Genomic DNA, 17195 nt, shown 5'->3' with positions numbered 1-17195 from the left:
CGTAACGGTAGACTTGTGACTTATTTTATTTTTATAAAATATTTGCAAGATTTATTAACAAACAGATAAACTGAAAGAAGTCATTAAATCTTGTCACATATGATCTAACTAAAATTAGGTTACTGCCGCCGTGATGGCGTGGAGTTCTGTTACCGCAGTGACCAGAAAGCCGTTACGGCAGTGAAAACAATAAGGTTGAATGCTCGGAAGTTGATAACGGTTGTGAGCTTACGCCGGAGGTGAGGAGGATGAAGACGGAGAAAGAGAGGTGTGGTGACGTCATTGTTTTCCGGTGAGTGGTGGGTGGTGACGGATGGTGGTGGCGGACGGTGGGTGGGTGGTGGTGGATGGTGGCGGTAGTGGTGGTGGTTCAAGGTGGTGGTGGTGGTTCAAGTGGATGATGGTGGTTTAGGGGTATAATTGTAAAAAATAGATTTTTTCAAGAATTTAAAAATATGGACGGAAAAGGTAGGAAACATAACAAGACAGTTTCTCAATACGGTTTTTTTGAGTAAAAAAGTTTTTGAAAATTTGAACTTTTGATCAAGATTACAAATAATTTGGACTTTACCTACATTATTTCCCCAAATCTCGTCTTTTACCTGACTTTCTTTCGAAATCTCGTCTTTACTTTTATCTTTTCCCAATGCGTCTTGACAGTCCAAATTATAAAAGATTTTGAGGAAAAAAGAGCTATTTTAGGATTTCTCTCTCTAAAAGGACTATTTTAGGAATTTTCCCAAATAAAAACTGTATTCATAATGATATAATCTTAAATTACATGTACCTTACTATCGGTAAAAAGGTAAAACATACTTGAAATAAAAGTAAAAGCATAGTATTTATCTTTTAAAACTTGATTTGATTTACAAATTCGAATAGACTGAAACATGTGAGTTTAGTCGACAGAGCTCAAACATCATGTATGAAACATGTCAGAAAATAATAAACTTTATTTTTTAAATAGCAACCGACACTGATTTGGGTCCCGCGCATTCCAACTTTGAAGGCCCACCAATAGCAAAAGAAATCGAAAATTCCCCTAAACTTATGTGATTGATAATTATGCTCATCTAGATATATTATATATCAGTTTACCCCCTACGTACACCCACCACACACACAAAAGTATAAAAAGAAAGAAAGAAGTATACAAATCTTGAATCTATAAATCTTGTTAATATAGCATCCATGGTAATGTTTAATGTCTGGACTGTTTTGTATTCGATCTTTAACATGATAAATTTACTGGTTTGAAATTTAAAGCTGTATTATTATTATTATTATTATTATTTTGCTTCATAAAAACAGATGGAATATAACAAGAAAGAAATGAGAATTACTAACTTCATGTACACAAGTAGAGCAATAAAGACCAAGACTGGCTTACGAAAATGTTAAACAAGTATGCTTGCTTATCACATGACCTTCAATGTTTCGTCTAAAACATTGAACACCAACTTGTCATTTAAAACTCTAGCTTTTCAATTCCTTGAAGTTTACATGTTTTCAATTTGTAATTTACTTTGTTTTTAGTACCAACCATGTTAAATATGAGTTTTTTTTGTCAATCATGTACTATCTCTAATAAACTTTGTGACCAAATATGGTTATTTTATTAAGACAGAATTACAAATTTTGTCCTTTAAAAAAAGCCAAATTACGGTTCGTGTCCTTTGTTAAGTTTCCTTGCAAGCGGTGTACTTTAAACATTTTTTTCCTACACGTTATGTCCTTTACGCTAACTGGGTTAGAAAAACTCAGTTAAGTATGACATGTGCCAGACATGTGATGGGCATAATTGTAATTTTAGTGTATCTTTAAATTAAAAAAAATATATTCATGAACTATGCAACTTGTAAAACAAACGGGCCGCCATCATCACCACCACTTTCATCATTCACTTCCTCGTCTTGTTCGTGACCGACGGAGGGACACCTTGGAGAAAACAAATCCGGCCGTCTCCGTCGCCGTTAAACGCTATACCCACTAACCTCCTTAATTACGTCACTGATATGTAGATCTCGCCGTTGCCATCTCCGTCGCCGTTGACCTTGCCGCTGGCACACATCACTACCCCCTCAACCTCTCCGTTAACCGCTGAAAATCGTCCACAACTTCCTTTCCGACTAGCTCAGCTACAACATAACATACGCTTAAACCCCAATTTGCCACAACCAATTTCTGGAATAGGGTTTCCAAACCCAAAACCGAGGTATTAGAACATAAAATTGTGGGATCTGGATGTTTGTTTGCTCATTGTAAAACCTTTAACTTAAAAAATCAAACAATAGCTACACTGCAATGGTTCCACAACTCCACTCGATAACGGCGGTCACACTGCTCGCAATTACACTCCTCTACACATCTAGGGTTCAATCGGTCGAAGTAAACTGGGCCGCCGCCGCCTCCCAACCGCTGTCGCCGTCCACGATTGAAGTGTTAGAAGCTTGAAAGCTGAGTAAAGAAGCCTGAGAAGCTTGAAGCTCGAAAATAGCATTAAAAACAGAGTAAAGAAGAGAGAGGGAGTATATGGTGGCGAATGGCCGTCATAAAATATGGTGGCTGGATATGGTGGTGGTTGGTGATGGTGGTGGTAGTGGTGCGAAGAGGGAAAGATAGAGCGAGGATGAGCTGCAGGCTGCAGAGATAGAGAGAAAAAGGATGGGTCGGGTTCGGGTGATAGGGATACGGGTTTTGGAAAAGGATGGGTCGGGTTCGGGTGATAGGGATCGTTTGCGGTGGCCGGAATTTATGGTGGCCGGAGTTTATGGTGATGGTGGTGGCTTAGAGAGAAAGAAGAGAGAAAGGAGGGGATTATATATATTTTCTTTCTTTTTTTTAATTTAAAGATACACTAAAATTACAATTATGCCCATCACATGTCTGGCACATGTCATACTTAACTGAGTTTTTCAAACCCAGTTAGCGTAAAGGACATAACGTGTAGGAAAAAAATGTTTAAAGTACACCGCCTGCAAGGAAACTTAACAAAGGACACGAACCGTAATTTGGCTTTTTTTAAATGACAAAATTTGTAATTCTGTCTTTTATTAACGATATACAGTAAATATATACTTGTAAAAAAATATACATGTCTTTTCATATTTATAGATCTAGGTACGGCCTTGTGAAACAATTTGAAACATCCTTGGGAATATTATAATAATGATTGTTGTCTTGATATAAAAATACAAAATATTTTTATTTTTCTCACTAAATTATATATCGTTTATCAAAAAGTTAAAATACATAAAAGCACAATAAGATGTCAACGGTGTTTTCGTATATCTTTTTAATTTTGTTATCTAATATTTAAAATTTGAACTTTTATTAAATCATGCATAATGTTTTCATAACATAATCTAAAAAATAAGATATTTATAAATTTAAAGAGTTATTTATGAAATTAACCCAAAATTCATAAATTGTTTGGGAAATTTTGTAATATGGGAAAATATATAGACTAAATATGTCGAGGACCATTAAAACAAAGGACTTTGATAAAAAGACAAAATAGTGGGAGGGTGTAGATGTGGACAATGTGACACTGATACCGTTGTATGTATTTAACCGAGATTATTAAACTTATTTATATTATTAAATATTTTACTGAAATCAATTATATTAGGTGTACGCATTCTAAGGCTAAGGGGTGTGGGGGGCTCTGATGGGGGCTTCAGTGGGGGCTCCAGCCAATAATATTATGACGTGTGGTAGAGAGAGAAACTGGATAAGGGGGGTGTTGGAGCCCCCGTTGGAGCCCCTGGCCCTGGTGTGGAGGGGCTCCAGCAGGGGCTCCAACGATTTTTTTTTATTTTTTTATAAATATATTCAAACAACGTATTATTAAAAAAACCTATAAATTATTAAAAAAACACACATTTTTTTTAAAATTCAAATTACAAAAAAAAACATATTAAAAATTAAACAAACAATAATACTTAGTAATAACACTACTCTAATACAAGATCATCGGGTCGCCTCGCCCACAAATGTTCAACCAACTCATATCGAAGATCCCCGTGTATCTCACGGCTCTTGATATTTGCTATGTTATGAAGTCTTTGTTGATCACTGATTGTGGACGGTTGTGGCGGAATGTCACCTTGGTAGTTTTGGCAGATAGCTTTGCCCTCGTCTTCTAACGTCATGTTGTGTAGGATCAGACACGTGTAGACGACGTCCGTTATCCTCTCCCGAGTCCAATAACGTATCGGGTTCGCCAGAACATAATATTGTTTTTTCAGAGCTCCAAAAGCTCTTTCAATATCTTTTCTAGCAGACTCTTGCTTCTTCGTAAAATACTTCCGTTTGTCGGCGATTGGATCTGTAGAAGCTTGAACTAACAAAGCCCATTCGTTGTAAATACCATCGACCAGATAGTACCCGTACTTGAAGAGTTCTCCATTTACAACAAAAGATTGAGGTGGTTCAACCCCGTCGATAAGGTCGTTGATCAAATGTGACTGATCGATAACATTAAGGTCGTTATTTGACCCAGCAACACCAAAAAAAGCATGCCAAAACCATAGATCCTGTGACACCGCCGCCTCAAGTATAAGGGTCGGCCCTTCTTGATCACCACGGTGGAACTGACCTCGCCAGGCCATTGGACACATAGCCCATCCAACATGCGTACAATCGATGCTACCTAGCATCTCAGGAAAACCATGTTTTTCTGCGTGCACCTCATATATGCGTTGGATGTCATACATTGTAGGTTTACGCAGATATCTCCGAGCGTAAATCGATATGACTCCTACGTATATAAAATAATCTATAAACATATAATATATATTACAAAATGTAATAAATATTTAATAAAAAGTAAAATTAATGTTTTTTACCTTGGCAGAAAAAATGAAGGGATTCACGTGCAACCCTTTTCGACATCTGTAAATACTCATCCAAAGCGTCCGACGAGATGCCGTACGCTAATTGACGGATAGTAGCCGTGCATTTTTGAAGATGGGTAAAACCGGGGAGACCCCTAGCATCCTCCCTTTGTTGAAAAAAGGGATACCGTGCCTCTAAATCACTTGCTATACGCATGAACAATTGTCTGCTTATTCGGAAACGAGTTCGAAAATCCGACTCCTCATATACCGGTTGAGGGCTAAAATAATGCCTAATCAAAGTATCGTTAGCACCCGATCGATCACGATCACGAGGTGGTGCTCTAACCCTCGGGACTCGAGGTTGATGGGCTTGATTTTGCAAGAGATCGACCACGGTTGCGGTCAAAACTCCCCCTACATGAAGAAGCAAATCATCCTCTTCGGAGGAGTCGGAATCAGACGAGTACGACGACATTTTTTTTTAAAAAAAAGTTGGGAATATGGGTTGATTTTGGGTTTTATTTTGAAGTTGTGGTGATTGATATGGGTGAAATGGGGTATTTTATAGATGAAATGGGGTATTATTTAGGGAAAAAATATATATATTTTTTAATTTAATCCCTTCCCAACGGCTATTTTTCCCTTCCCAACGTCCCTTTTCTCTCTCTTCTCCCGCGACCAGCCTCACGCCTGCCTGGATTTCTGCGCTCGCGCCCCTGCTTGAGCCCCGGTGGTGTGGGGTTAGCGCCCCGGGGCGCGAGCGGAGGGGCTCTAGCGCCCCGGTTATCGCCCCACACCCCTCAGCCTAAATAAATAATACTCTACAATATTTGGTGACTTTATACTATATTTAACACAACAATATATATAGCATTAATGGTGATGGGGACCCAAATTATTTGATTGACAGTCTGTAACTCACTTCCTCCACACCCTTCCATTTATGATTCATTTTCTTATTATTATTACTTTTGAAAAAACCACATTATTTTTTCTCCATGGTTTACATCTGAAGAGGTAGGTCCCAGCAGAGCCCAGTTGGACCCGCAAGACTCACCTTGAAGAGGGACGTCTGCGCAGAAACCAACTGGATCTGCAGGACCAACCATGCTCAGAGACGTGACGTCCTTACGCGCAGTACGCAAGCTGTCCCCGCAGGAAATGCCTCCCGATGGTGAAGGACTCCGCCTGTTCCCGCAGCTTCGGATACAAGCCATCAGGGAAGGCCACCTGCGCAGCAAGGCTACACGCACAAGGCACTTAGCTCTCAGTCGTTCAGTGTCACCTGAAGGAATGAGCAAAGCCGGGAACAATCCCGCACAGCGGCGGGAGGGGGAATACTCCCGCCCAAATAAGCCAGTCCGTACAATACAGGAAGATATTCTGTACTGTACCTGACGAGGTATGGGAAAAAGATCTGACTAGAGATACGACAGCTTATTGACAACAGTATGGCGAGCAGCATGCTCCTGCACTGTATGTCACTATTAGCCGCTGCCTACTCACCAACTCCTGTCATACCACGTGCATAGCCGGCAGTTGGTGGAAAAATAATAGTACACAGCAGGCCTGGTCACTATCAGCCGCTGCCTACCCACCAACTACCAGCAGGGCACGTGCGTAGGCCACTGTTGGTGGAACAGGAACACTGTTGCAGCCGGCCACACCTCCTTGGAAACCTACCTTCGGCTATAAATACCACAAATGGTGTGACCATCTGATCTTATCACATTATCATCATATTATACCTGATATCTGCTCTAGCAATCTCTTAATATACTTTTATATTTAAAGAGCAATCTAGTCTGATTCTCACGCCGGAGGGTGGTCACAAGGAGGAACCCCCCCCCCCCCCCTTCTCAGTGACAAGCTCACGGTGTCTGTTTTGCAGGTTATCAGAAGAACCATCTTCTCTGGGTCTAACCACTCGTGGGAAACATCTATCTAACCCCCAGGTTATCCGTAATCTGCCCGGGGTCCGGTTAGTGTTTCTTCATTTGCGCCATCCGTGCATAAAGCTAGAACTTCATTTTTCTCCAGTTTTTTCAAACTTCTAGAAAGATGGTTAAAGAAATTCCGGTAACCACAACCCCAGCTACTGGGGGGAATACCGGCTACACAGTTTTTACAAACACTACCCCGGCTACCCAAGCCGGGGCAAGTGAAGTAAATTTTACGAACACTACCCCAGTTACCCAAGCTGGGGCAAGTGCAGTAAATAATCGCCAACTGGGATTCACTGATACCCAGTTTGAAAAACGAACAAGACTCCCCCGCCAAACTCTCGATGAAGTTAAGGCATGGGCGGAGGCACGTCAAAAGGAATTCCAAGCTGAGTTGGACGAACGCTTGCGTTCCGTCCAACAGGCTGACGAATTCGAAGAATACTTGGACGACTCGGAGGAGTCCGACTCCGACGCGAACCCTCGCCATAGGGCAAAAGGGAAGCGTAAGGAAACGGACTCCTAACCGAGAAGGCATTTTGGACAAGCCTTCAAACCAAAAAGCACAGGTGGAAGTCCACGAGACTTCTCCAAAACATTCAGACCAAACGTTGCAAATGCGGGAACGTCCAAATTTGCAAGGGACATTGCGGAAGCAATCGCCCCAAAAAGTGCCAAACAAATGTCCAGCATAGGCACATATGATGGTATATCTGACCCAGATGATCATTTGAACAGATTCATAGCGGGGGCAACCGTCAGTAGTTGGACGGAACCTACGTGGTGTTACATGTTCCAAATGACGCTTGTTGGGGCCGCTAGAACGTGGTTCGATCGTCTACCGGTCAACCACATCTACGACTGGGCAGACTTCCAGCAGAAGTTTAGCCAACACTTCAGCCAGCAAAGAAAGTATACCGAGGAACAATGGACAATCCTCAAGTGCATTCGAGAACAAGACGAATCTTTGCTAGACTTCATCACACGCTTCAATTCGAAGAAGCTAAGTCTGGGTAACATTAGCGAAGATCTAGTTCGCGCTGCCTTTATTCAGGGCGCGAACGACCCAGAGCTCATCCGCACCTTAACGGGTAAAGATGGCATGCCATCCACATGGGATGCCATCATGACAGCAGCTAAACGCTTTGCGGAAACGAAGAAGCAACTGGGTAGAGATCTCCCACAGAGCACAAACCTCTACACCCAGAAAACAAGGGAAGACAACGTCCTTACCGCCCGATTAAACAAAAAGCGAAAGCTAGGCATTTGGCAGTCAAGGGTAAACTTTGACACCTCATCCGGCTTGCAACATCGGTTAGGCGGAAGGGATAACGTACGGTCGAACCAGAACTCCAGATGGACGCCGCTCACCAAAAGCGTCACCGAGATATTCGCCACTGAGGACCTCCCATGGCCAAAGCCTCCAATAATCCGACATCGTCACAATGCTGATCGGAGCAAATACTGTGACTTTCACAGGACAAAAGGCCACAACACCGAAGAATGCATAGACGTAAAGGACATGGTCGAAGCATTTGTCAGAGATGGGACGCTCGCGCACCTCGTGGCGCAATGAACGCTGAGCAGGCTGATGCGTGTAGAACCCCGGCTGGGGAAAACACGAATAACATTCCAGATTCAATGTGGAGACTACATGCTGCGTAAAGAACGAGATCCCGAACCAGGTGCGTATCGGCTCGATGGCACTCCCATCCCAACAACATGGAAGGGAGCTCATTTACACAGTTTGCATGTAAATCAATTCCAAATTTGTAAAGAAAAGGCCAAGAGCCACTTCTAATGGAAATGATTCTCCTTAAAACATCGACGCTGATGATTTTACATTTATACTTTTATGAACTATCAACACGGATATGCCGGTTTTCACCGCATAATTACGTGGAAAGTCGTTGCATGGGGAAGGCGGCAAAACCCGCATAAACCCAAAAAACGGCAAACCTTCACGCAGGTCAGTTGGGGAAAAGTTCAGTTATCCCACTAAATGAAAGTGCCGGTCTATCCGCATGAATCATGAGAGGAAACTGAACACTAACCTATTAACAACCGCGCGTCGAACGGTTAATTTATTCAACACTAATATGCCGGTTTTCACCGCATAATTACGTGGAAAGTCGTTGCATGGGGAAGGCGGCAAAACCCGCATAAACCCAACAAACGACAAACCTTCACGCAGGTCAGTCGAAGGGGAAAAGTTCAGTCATCCCATCAAATGAAAGTGCCGGTCTATCCGCATGAATCATGAGAGGAAACTGAACACTAACCTATTAACAACCGCGCGTCGAACGGTTATTCAAAACAGAGTTTCTAACAAAAGGATGAGGAAAACCTACACGCAGGTCGGATATAGGTTAAAGTTTAGCCATCCTACTAAGTGCAAGTGACGGTCCTATCCGCACAATCACGAAAGAGGAAGCAAAACTTCAACCTATTATCTACCACGTTCAAAGGTTAACTTATCCTAAACACTTAGAAATTTCAAAAAAGGATGAGGAAAACCTACACGCAGGTTAGATGTACGTAAAGTTTAGCCATCCTACTAAGTGCAAGTGACGGTCCTACCCGCACAATCGCGAAAGGAAGCAAAACTTCAACCTATTATCTACCACGTTCAAAGGTTAACTTATTCTAAACACTTGGAAAATTGCTAATTTAAACTAAAGTATGCAAGTCATATAACGTTTATAAAGCAAGGAATCCAGAGAAAGAAGCGGTCTTACCCGCACAAAAATTTATATTTCACAAGGATTCATTACAAGAATGGCCGGGTAACTACCCGCCTACAAGAAAATAAATCTATACAAGCTAAATCTATCCTAGCAGTGGGAAGGGATCTTCAGGATCAGGCTTCAGGGCCACTTCCACTTGGACCAGCAACGTCAGTAGAGCGTGGCAGTTCAAGGAAAGCCTTAAGGATAGCTAGCCCATCATCAGCAGCAGCAACTTCATTCACCTTCTCCACCACCGGATGCGGGAAGGCGGCGTACTGATTCACTGCTTGGTCGTAAACAGCTTCAGTATCAACATTGTACAAAGGGAAGTTGGAAGGCGGGATGCCTTTCTCAACGAACCCTAGACCAAGCAGGAAGCCGGCCTTTTCCCCATCCTCGTGAGAAGCGTTGAGGGCTACGCTCATAGCATCATCATAAGAGGTCTCTGAGAAGACCCGATGCACAACATACAAGAAAATATACAAGTATCAACCTTTTCGTATCTACAAAGAAAAGCGTAAAGAAATAAAAAGCATACCTGAGACAACGCTTCTCGAAGAAGCCATTCTTTGGCAACCAGAGCTTCTTGGAGGGCAGCTTGAGCTTCGTTACGGGCGCGTTCGGCTTCACTCTTGTTGAGGTTGGCAAGCAACACTTCTTTAGCCGCAGCCTCTTCGACGCCCTTTAGCTTCCGCTCAGTATGGTCAAGCACCCCCCTCTGGTCCAAGATCTCCTGGAGCTCTTTGGCGTCTTCCATCGCCAAGGCATCATGAGCCTGCTGGAGAGCCTCTAATTTGGCTTTAAGCTCTTCATTCTCCACGCGTAGAGGCTCAGCAACAGCTTCAGCCTTGGTGGCCCTCTCGGTTGCGTTCCTCGCAGTTTCCTTAGCCAGCCGAAGCTGTTCATTAACAGCTTGGGCAGCCTTGGAACGGGCCTCGAGTCGAGCCTGAACTTCAACCTCGAGGGCCTTGAAGGCCTTCTCCTTTTTCGCAGCCACTGCGGAAAGCATTTGGTTCTCCTCCCGGACAGCCCGCGCCTGAGCCACTTCTTTAAGGCGAGATGCTTTTAACTTGTCGTTTTCACGACAAAGCAGCTCGACGGGCGGCTGCATCCGGGCCAGGAGAACCCGAAGCTCATTGGTTAGCCTACCCTCCTGGTAGCTAGCCATGGCTTCCCCCAACGCACCACTGGGAGCAGCGTGACGAGCCCATTCCACGCACTCCACAGGGGTGCGAAGAGTTGTTCCTCGGCGAATGTTCTATCGTGGAACATACACTTCATTGGAATCCGACACTGCAAAAAACATAAAGCAGTTAGGAAAAGATGATAAAAAAAATGTATATATAAAAAATGGGCCAAAAGAACCCTACGCACCTGTAGGGTCAATAACAGGCCGATAGCCGCCAAACCCATCACCTGAACCAAGGGAAATCCATCCAAGAGGTCAGGCAGATAGGAAGGTGGCAGAGATTGGCGAGAAGCCCCATGCGTACCTGATGGACCGGCCGTCGTTGCCGATGACGGGGGCATGGTAGCAGCCACCGCAGTCGCCGCCGCATCCGCAGCAATAGTAACCGCCGGCTCGGTGAAAGATGCTGTAAAAATCGCACTCACAGCCGGCGGTGACGTCATCTCAGCTGGAACAGTCGGCTCAAAGGAGTGAGCAACTGAACCAGCGGAAGCAGGCGCAGGCGCCTGGGTCGACGCCTCAGGTAGGCTGACCAAGCCTACCGTCATTGGCGGGGAGGTACTCCTCGGCGCTCCACCCTGGAATGCGTCAACATCCACGCCTGCGTAAAGAAGATAAGTGTTAAATGATATTAAGCTATGAAGTTAAAAGACAAGAAGTTTGTACTTACGGGTTTTCTTGAGCCTAAAGGTACGGAGAGGCGGGGACGAACCCGATGGAGCCGGCCTCATTGCGCCGGTTACCGTCGTCTTCTTGGGCTCTCCGGAGGTGACAGTCGCAGCCTCCGGAGCGGTGGTCTTATCACCACCGGGATTCCCCGCCACCTCTTCGCTCTCGGTCTCCGAATCAGACCGAGGCGCCGGATCGGCAGTGGAGGCCACCTTCTCCTTTCCCTTCCCGCCGTCAGCCTTCTTCTTCCGCACCAACGGAGGACCATCTGCGGATTCCTCATCAGAACATACGATTAGAGGAATTCCAGCAGAGGTTTCAACATTGAGGGGTCGAGGGTTGAATAGCGCCTTACCTGGCCGCCTGGCGCTCAGGATCTCGTGGCCTAGCGGATAGACCTCCACGAACCGATCCGCAGTTTGTTCTAGGATGGGCAACTCGTTCTCGTCTAGAGCGCGAGTACCCATCCGGGCGGGACCGTCAGCCTCCCGCGGGTTAAGGAGCGACTGCAGGTCGTTCCTCTCTGAAGTAAACAGGAAAAAAGTTAGAAGAAATTCAGATTCAACAATTAGAAACAAAGCATACCGTAAGGAACAGAGTTCGAACCGTATTCGAGGACGATTGGGATCTTTTGCGCATCAGCAGCCTTCCACACCCGGCTCATCCCCAACATCACCATCCCGGACTCCGCAAACCGGTAAACCGGAGATTGGACCCGGGAAATCCGCGAAAACCATTCCGCCTCCTCGTAGTTGGAGGCGTGAAGGCTGGGAAGAGCTTGCCCGTTCTTAAACTTCATGGCAAGGGGGATGGCGTGAGCGGATATGAAGAAGAACTCCCTCTTCCACGCGCGAAGACTGCGCTCGGTTGCGCAAATCCTCAAACCCTTGATTCGGGTTATCAGGGTATACCACCCCTGGATGCACCTCCAGGTATAGAAGGTCATCAGGCGGTCAACATAGGGCTCAATGCCCAAAATCCGGCACACCCACTCGAAGTGGCGAATCTTGGCGATCGCCATGGGGTGCAACTCGGTCAAATGAACACCGTGCCTCTCAAGGACACGGTAAACAAACTTTGTCAATGGGAACCTAAGATTCCCATAAACAAAGAATGCAGCATAAACACCGATCTTGCCTCTGGGGGCATCGTACACCGTCTGGTGGGGTTCAGGAAACTCAGGCTCGAGAGACTCGAGCATGAACTTCCTGACGACGTACCGATACAGATCGCCAGGCAGAGCACACTGGCACTCGCCAGCAGTACTCTTGTCATCAGCTGTAGATTCGAGATCACGAGACATCTTGTAAAAGAAGAAAACGATTTCGGGAAAATGCTTGCCTGAAAAGGTGAGTATTCGCCGGAAATCGCTTAGAAGATGAAGAGAAGAGTGAAAGTATGGATTACAAAGAACCCTCTCCCCCTTTATATATTAATCGCAATTAATGCGATGAAATTAATGCGGAAGAGAGAGAAAACGAAGGTGCAATGAAACTATGACACGTGGCAAAAAGCAAGCTGGCAACAGCTATTGACAGGACGAATACCATTAATTTCGCGGGCACGCGCCCGAAAAAATCGCGCCCACGCGCCTGAAAAAGCGTCTGGAAGGACCATGTACTGTCACGTCACCATAACTTCCTGCACGTCCTGACACAGTCAGAAGAAACCGTCGCACGACGTTTCAGAGGTTTGGATTGTTCTTATCTTTCTACCAACTCTTCGAATTTCAAAATTCAAAATTCAAAAAGATCAAAAAGTAAGCGGGAAAATACCCCTTACCTTGGCAACCAAGTAACCGTAAGACGGATGCGGGTACAGTGTTAAGGCAAAACCCTTCACATACCTAGCACCCGCAGGGAATTGAAGCCAAGTAAACCTTGGCAAACAAGTAACCGTAAGACGGATGCGGGTACAGTGTTAAGGCAAAACCCTTCACATACCTAGCACCCGCAGGGAATTAAAGCCAAGAAAACCTTGGCAAACAAGTAACCGTAAGACGGATGCGGGTACAGTGTTAAGGCAACACCCTTCACATACCTAGCACCCGCAGGGAATTGAAGCCAAGTAAACCTTGGCAAACAAGTAACCGTAAGACGGATGCGGGTACAGTGTTAAGGCAAAACCCTTCACATACCTAGCACCCGCAGGGAATTGAAGCCAAGAAAACCTTGGCAAACAAGTAACCGTAAGACGAGCGCGGGTACAGTGTTAAGGCAAAACCCTTCACATACCTAGCGATCCGCTGGGAATTGAAACCAAGAAGGATCTTCTGGGCAATGATTGCGGAAACGGAAATAACATCCCCGCATAGCGGGAACGTCGAGAACTACGTTGTTTGAAGCTCCAGGATGGAATTGGTGGTTTTAACATAATTGATCACTATGTTCAAAACTACCAAAACCTCATGGAGAATCCACACAAGTGGGACTCAACGCTCCTGACTTGCGAGGAGGTTACAGACCTACCCGCATCATACCCAAAGACCAAGCAGGAAACTCGAGAATTTCTGCAAGTGACAAGGACTTCCGCGGGAGGAATCCATATGGAAAACCTTAAAAAACCCTTTTCAAAACCCTTTGCTTAAGTCCAAAAGTTCACCTCACTTTATTAAACACTCATGAGAAGAACATTGGACTGGGGGGACTTGAAGAGGTAGGTCCCAGCAGAGCCCAGTTGGACCCGCAAGACTCACCTTGAAGAGGGACGTCTGCGCAGAAACCAACTGGATCCGCAGGACCAACCATGCTCAGAGACGTGACGTCCTTACGCGCAGTACGCAAGCTGTCCCCGCAGGAAATGCCTCCCGATGGTGAAGGACTCCGCCTGTTCCCGCAGCTTCGGATACAAGCCATCAGGGAAGGCCACCCGCGCAGCAAGGCTACACGCACAAGGCACTTAGCTCTTAGTCGTTCAGTGTCACCTGAAGGAATGAGCAAAGCCGGGAACAATCCCGCACAGCGGCGGGAGGGGGAATACTCCCGCCCAAATAAGCCAGTCCGTACAATACAGGAAGATCTTCTGTACTGTACCTGACGAGGTATGGGAAAAAGATCTGACTAGAGATACGACAGCTTATTGACAACAGTATGGCGAGCAGCATTCTCCTGCACTGTATGTCACTATTAGCCGCTGCCTACTCACCAACTCCTGTCATACCACGTGCATAGCCGGCAGTTGGTGGAAAAAGAATAGTACACAGCAGGCCTGGTCACTATCAGCCGCTGCCTACCCACCAACTACCAGCAGGGCACGTGCGTAGGCCACTGTTGGTGGAACAGGAACACTGTTGCAGCCGGCCACACCTCCTTGGAAACCTACCTTCGGCTATAAATACCACAAATGGTATGACCGTCTGATCTTATCACATTATCATCATATTATACCTGATATCTGCTCTAGCAATCTCTTAATATACTTTTATATTTAAAGAGCAATCTAGTCTGATTCTCACGCCGGAGGGTGGTCACAAGGAGGAACCCCCCCTTCTCAGTGACAAGCTCACGGTGTCTGTTTTGCAGGTTATCAGAAAAACCATCTTCTCTGGGTCTAACCCCTCGTGGGAAACATCTATCTAACCCCCAGGTTATCCGTAATCTACCCGGGGTCCGGTTAGCATTTCTTCAACATCAATTAGTTGTAATCATGTTTGATTTATTGATGCTAGACATAACCCGTACACATTTAAACTTTGTGTAACCTAAATATGACATTCATAATTAAGTTGATAGGTTGTAAATACGTTAAAATGACGTAATCAAGACTCTATTTCATATGACAAGATCGCAGTAATGAAGTCTGTTAAAAATTAAAAAATCCTATATTCTAATTCTAAAAAGTCAAGAAATTTCTTAGAAGAAAATAAAATCAACTGTTAAACATATCAAAAATGGGTGAGTATGGGTGCAAATGAGTCGAGCCACTCACGAGCTACTCTTGATCGGATTGATAAAGAACTCGAAACGAGCCGAGCCTTATTGAGCCTCAACAGAGATTGAGCACAAATAAAGCTCGTTTGGTTATCAAGCCCAGCCTCGAGCCTTATATATGAAGATCGTTTAAACACTTTTCAAATTCTATGTATTAGTTACAGACAACACAACCGGGCTCAAACCAAGCTTTGACTCATTTAATAATAAACAAGCTAAACCGAAGTTAAACTCAAACAGGACTAGGGCTGTTCAAAAAGCTCGAAGCTCAGTCTCGTGGCTCGCTCGAATAAAACTAGCTATAAAAATTTGATTTGTAACATCCTGAGCTTATTTGAATCATTTTTGTAACCGAGCCAAAATCGACTTTAGCTCGGCTCAAGTCATGGCTCGGCTCGTTGGCTCGATCTTAAGCTTGTTTAACTTCAAAATCAAGCTAGAGCCTAACTAAGTTGTCCTGTTTAATTTCGACTTCCCTCGAATTCCTCCTCCTCCTCTCCATCTCCACCACCATCACCGCCCACAACATCACCAAAATTCTCGCCTCAGACTCGACCTTTTCAACCTTCAACCACTACCTCACCATCACTCACCTCGCCAATGAGATCAACCGCAGGCAAACCATCACCGTCTGCGCAGTAGACAATGCCGCAATGTCGTCGCTTGTCGCCAAAGGCTACTCTCTCCAAACCATGAAAAACATCCTCTCACTCCACGTCTTCGCCGATTACTTCGGGTCCAAAAAGCTCCACCAGGTCACCAAGGGCTCCACCACCACCGCCACACTATACCAGGCCACTGGTGAAGCACCAGGTATAGATATAGGATAAAGATTAGACCCAAACAGAAAAGAGAATATAGTATTTAAGGTTTTAGTGTGACACTTTAATGCTAAATATTAAAATAAACAATTATTTTAGTGTCACTGTGTATAATGTAATCCTACATTGAATGAAAATTAATCAATTATTTACCATCTTACACAGGAACCACCGGATACGTCCACATCACCGACGTCAAAGGTGGCAAAGTCCGGTTCACTCCGGAAGACAACCCGTCCCAAACCGACGCCGTTTACGTCAAATCGATCAAGGAGATGGCGTACAACATCTCCGTCATTCAAATCAGCTCCGTTTTACAATCGCCTGAAGCCGAAGCCCCAACGGCCGCTCCAGATCTAAATTTAACCTCCTTGTTACAACGAGAAGGTTGCCAGTCGTTCTACGACCTGTTAACAACTTCCGGTGCAATCGGAACGTTCTTAAGCAGTGTCGAAAGCGGTGTAACGGTTTTTTGTCCGGGAGATGATGCAATTTCTGCTTTCGCGCCAAAATATAAGAACCTGACGGCTTCGGAGAAGACGTCGTTGTTGCTTTACCACGGGATTCCGTTGTATAACTCGTTAGGTATGCTTAGATCGAGTAACGGGTTGATGAACACGTTAGCGACGGAAGGAGCGAAGAAGTACGATTTTACGGTGCAGAATGACGGTAACGATGTTACGTTGAAGACGAAGGTTGTAACGGCGACGATTGATGGGACGGTAGTTGATGCGGAGCCAATTGCGATTTACACGATCGATAAGGGTAGTAAAACTTTATTGGGACTATTTGGCAGCTGTGATACTATTAAAAGACTATCTCTGAATCGGTAATAAAAAAATATTATTTGGTTTAGTTAAAAATTAAAAAGATGTTTTAATATTTATTTTTGTAAAGTCTTTTAATAGATAAGTTTTAAAAACTTATGGATTTAGTGGTGATCAATTAATAGTCAGGCCTCTTAATAGCTCCAACATTTGTTTAATTACATTGTGTCTAATTAGGTTTTATTGCCGAGAGAGTTGTTTAAAGGAACGGTTGAAGCCGATGAGCCCGCACCAGCCCCCAAGGGCG

At 44.7% G+C, this 17195-nt stretch overlaps 1 protein-coding gene across 1 annotated transcript; it reads left to right on the top strand.

Moving 5' to 3' along the window:
- The first annotated feature begins 15820 nt into the window (after positions 1-15820).
- LOC143584032 (fasciclin-like arabinogalactan protein 2) lies at positions 15821-16954 on the top strand. The gene is made up of 2 exons (XM_077066183.1): positions 15821-16113; positions 16287-16954. The coding sequence occupies exons 1-2, from the start codon at positions 15954-15956 to the stop codon at positions 16952-16954; spliced, it is 828 nt and encodes a 275-aa protein (XP_076922298.1). The 5' UTR covers positions 15821-15953.
- Positions 16955-17195: the final 241 nt, after the last annotated feature.

The sequence above is a fragment of the Bidens hawaiensis genome, unplaced genomic scaffold (assembly GCF_021521415.1).
Source record: "Bidens hawaiensis isolate Kalapana, Puna unplaced genomic scaffold, B.hawaiensis_p1.1 tig00032774_1, whole genome shotgun sequence".
In the NCBI taxonomy this organism is placed as follows: Eukaryota; Viridiplantae; Streptophyta; class Magnoliopsida; order Asterales; family Asteraceae; genus Bidens; species Bidens hawaiensis.
Note: the sequence above shows the minus strand (reverse complement) of the source record. Positions and strands in the feature narration are given on the sequence as shown.

What these genes read in the sequence shown, in the direction of transcription:
- LOC143584032 (XM_077066183.1), top strand. Translation starts at nt 15,954, where the DNA reads ATGTCGTCGCTTGTCGCCAAAGGCTACTCTCTCCAAACCATGAAAAAC. An exon ending in GGCCACTGGTGAAGCACCAG is followed by an intron (nt 16,114 to 16,286) that starts GTATAGATATAG and finishes CATCTTACACAG; the next exon opens with GAACCACCGGATACGTCCAC.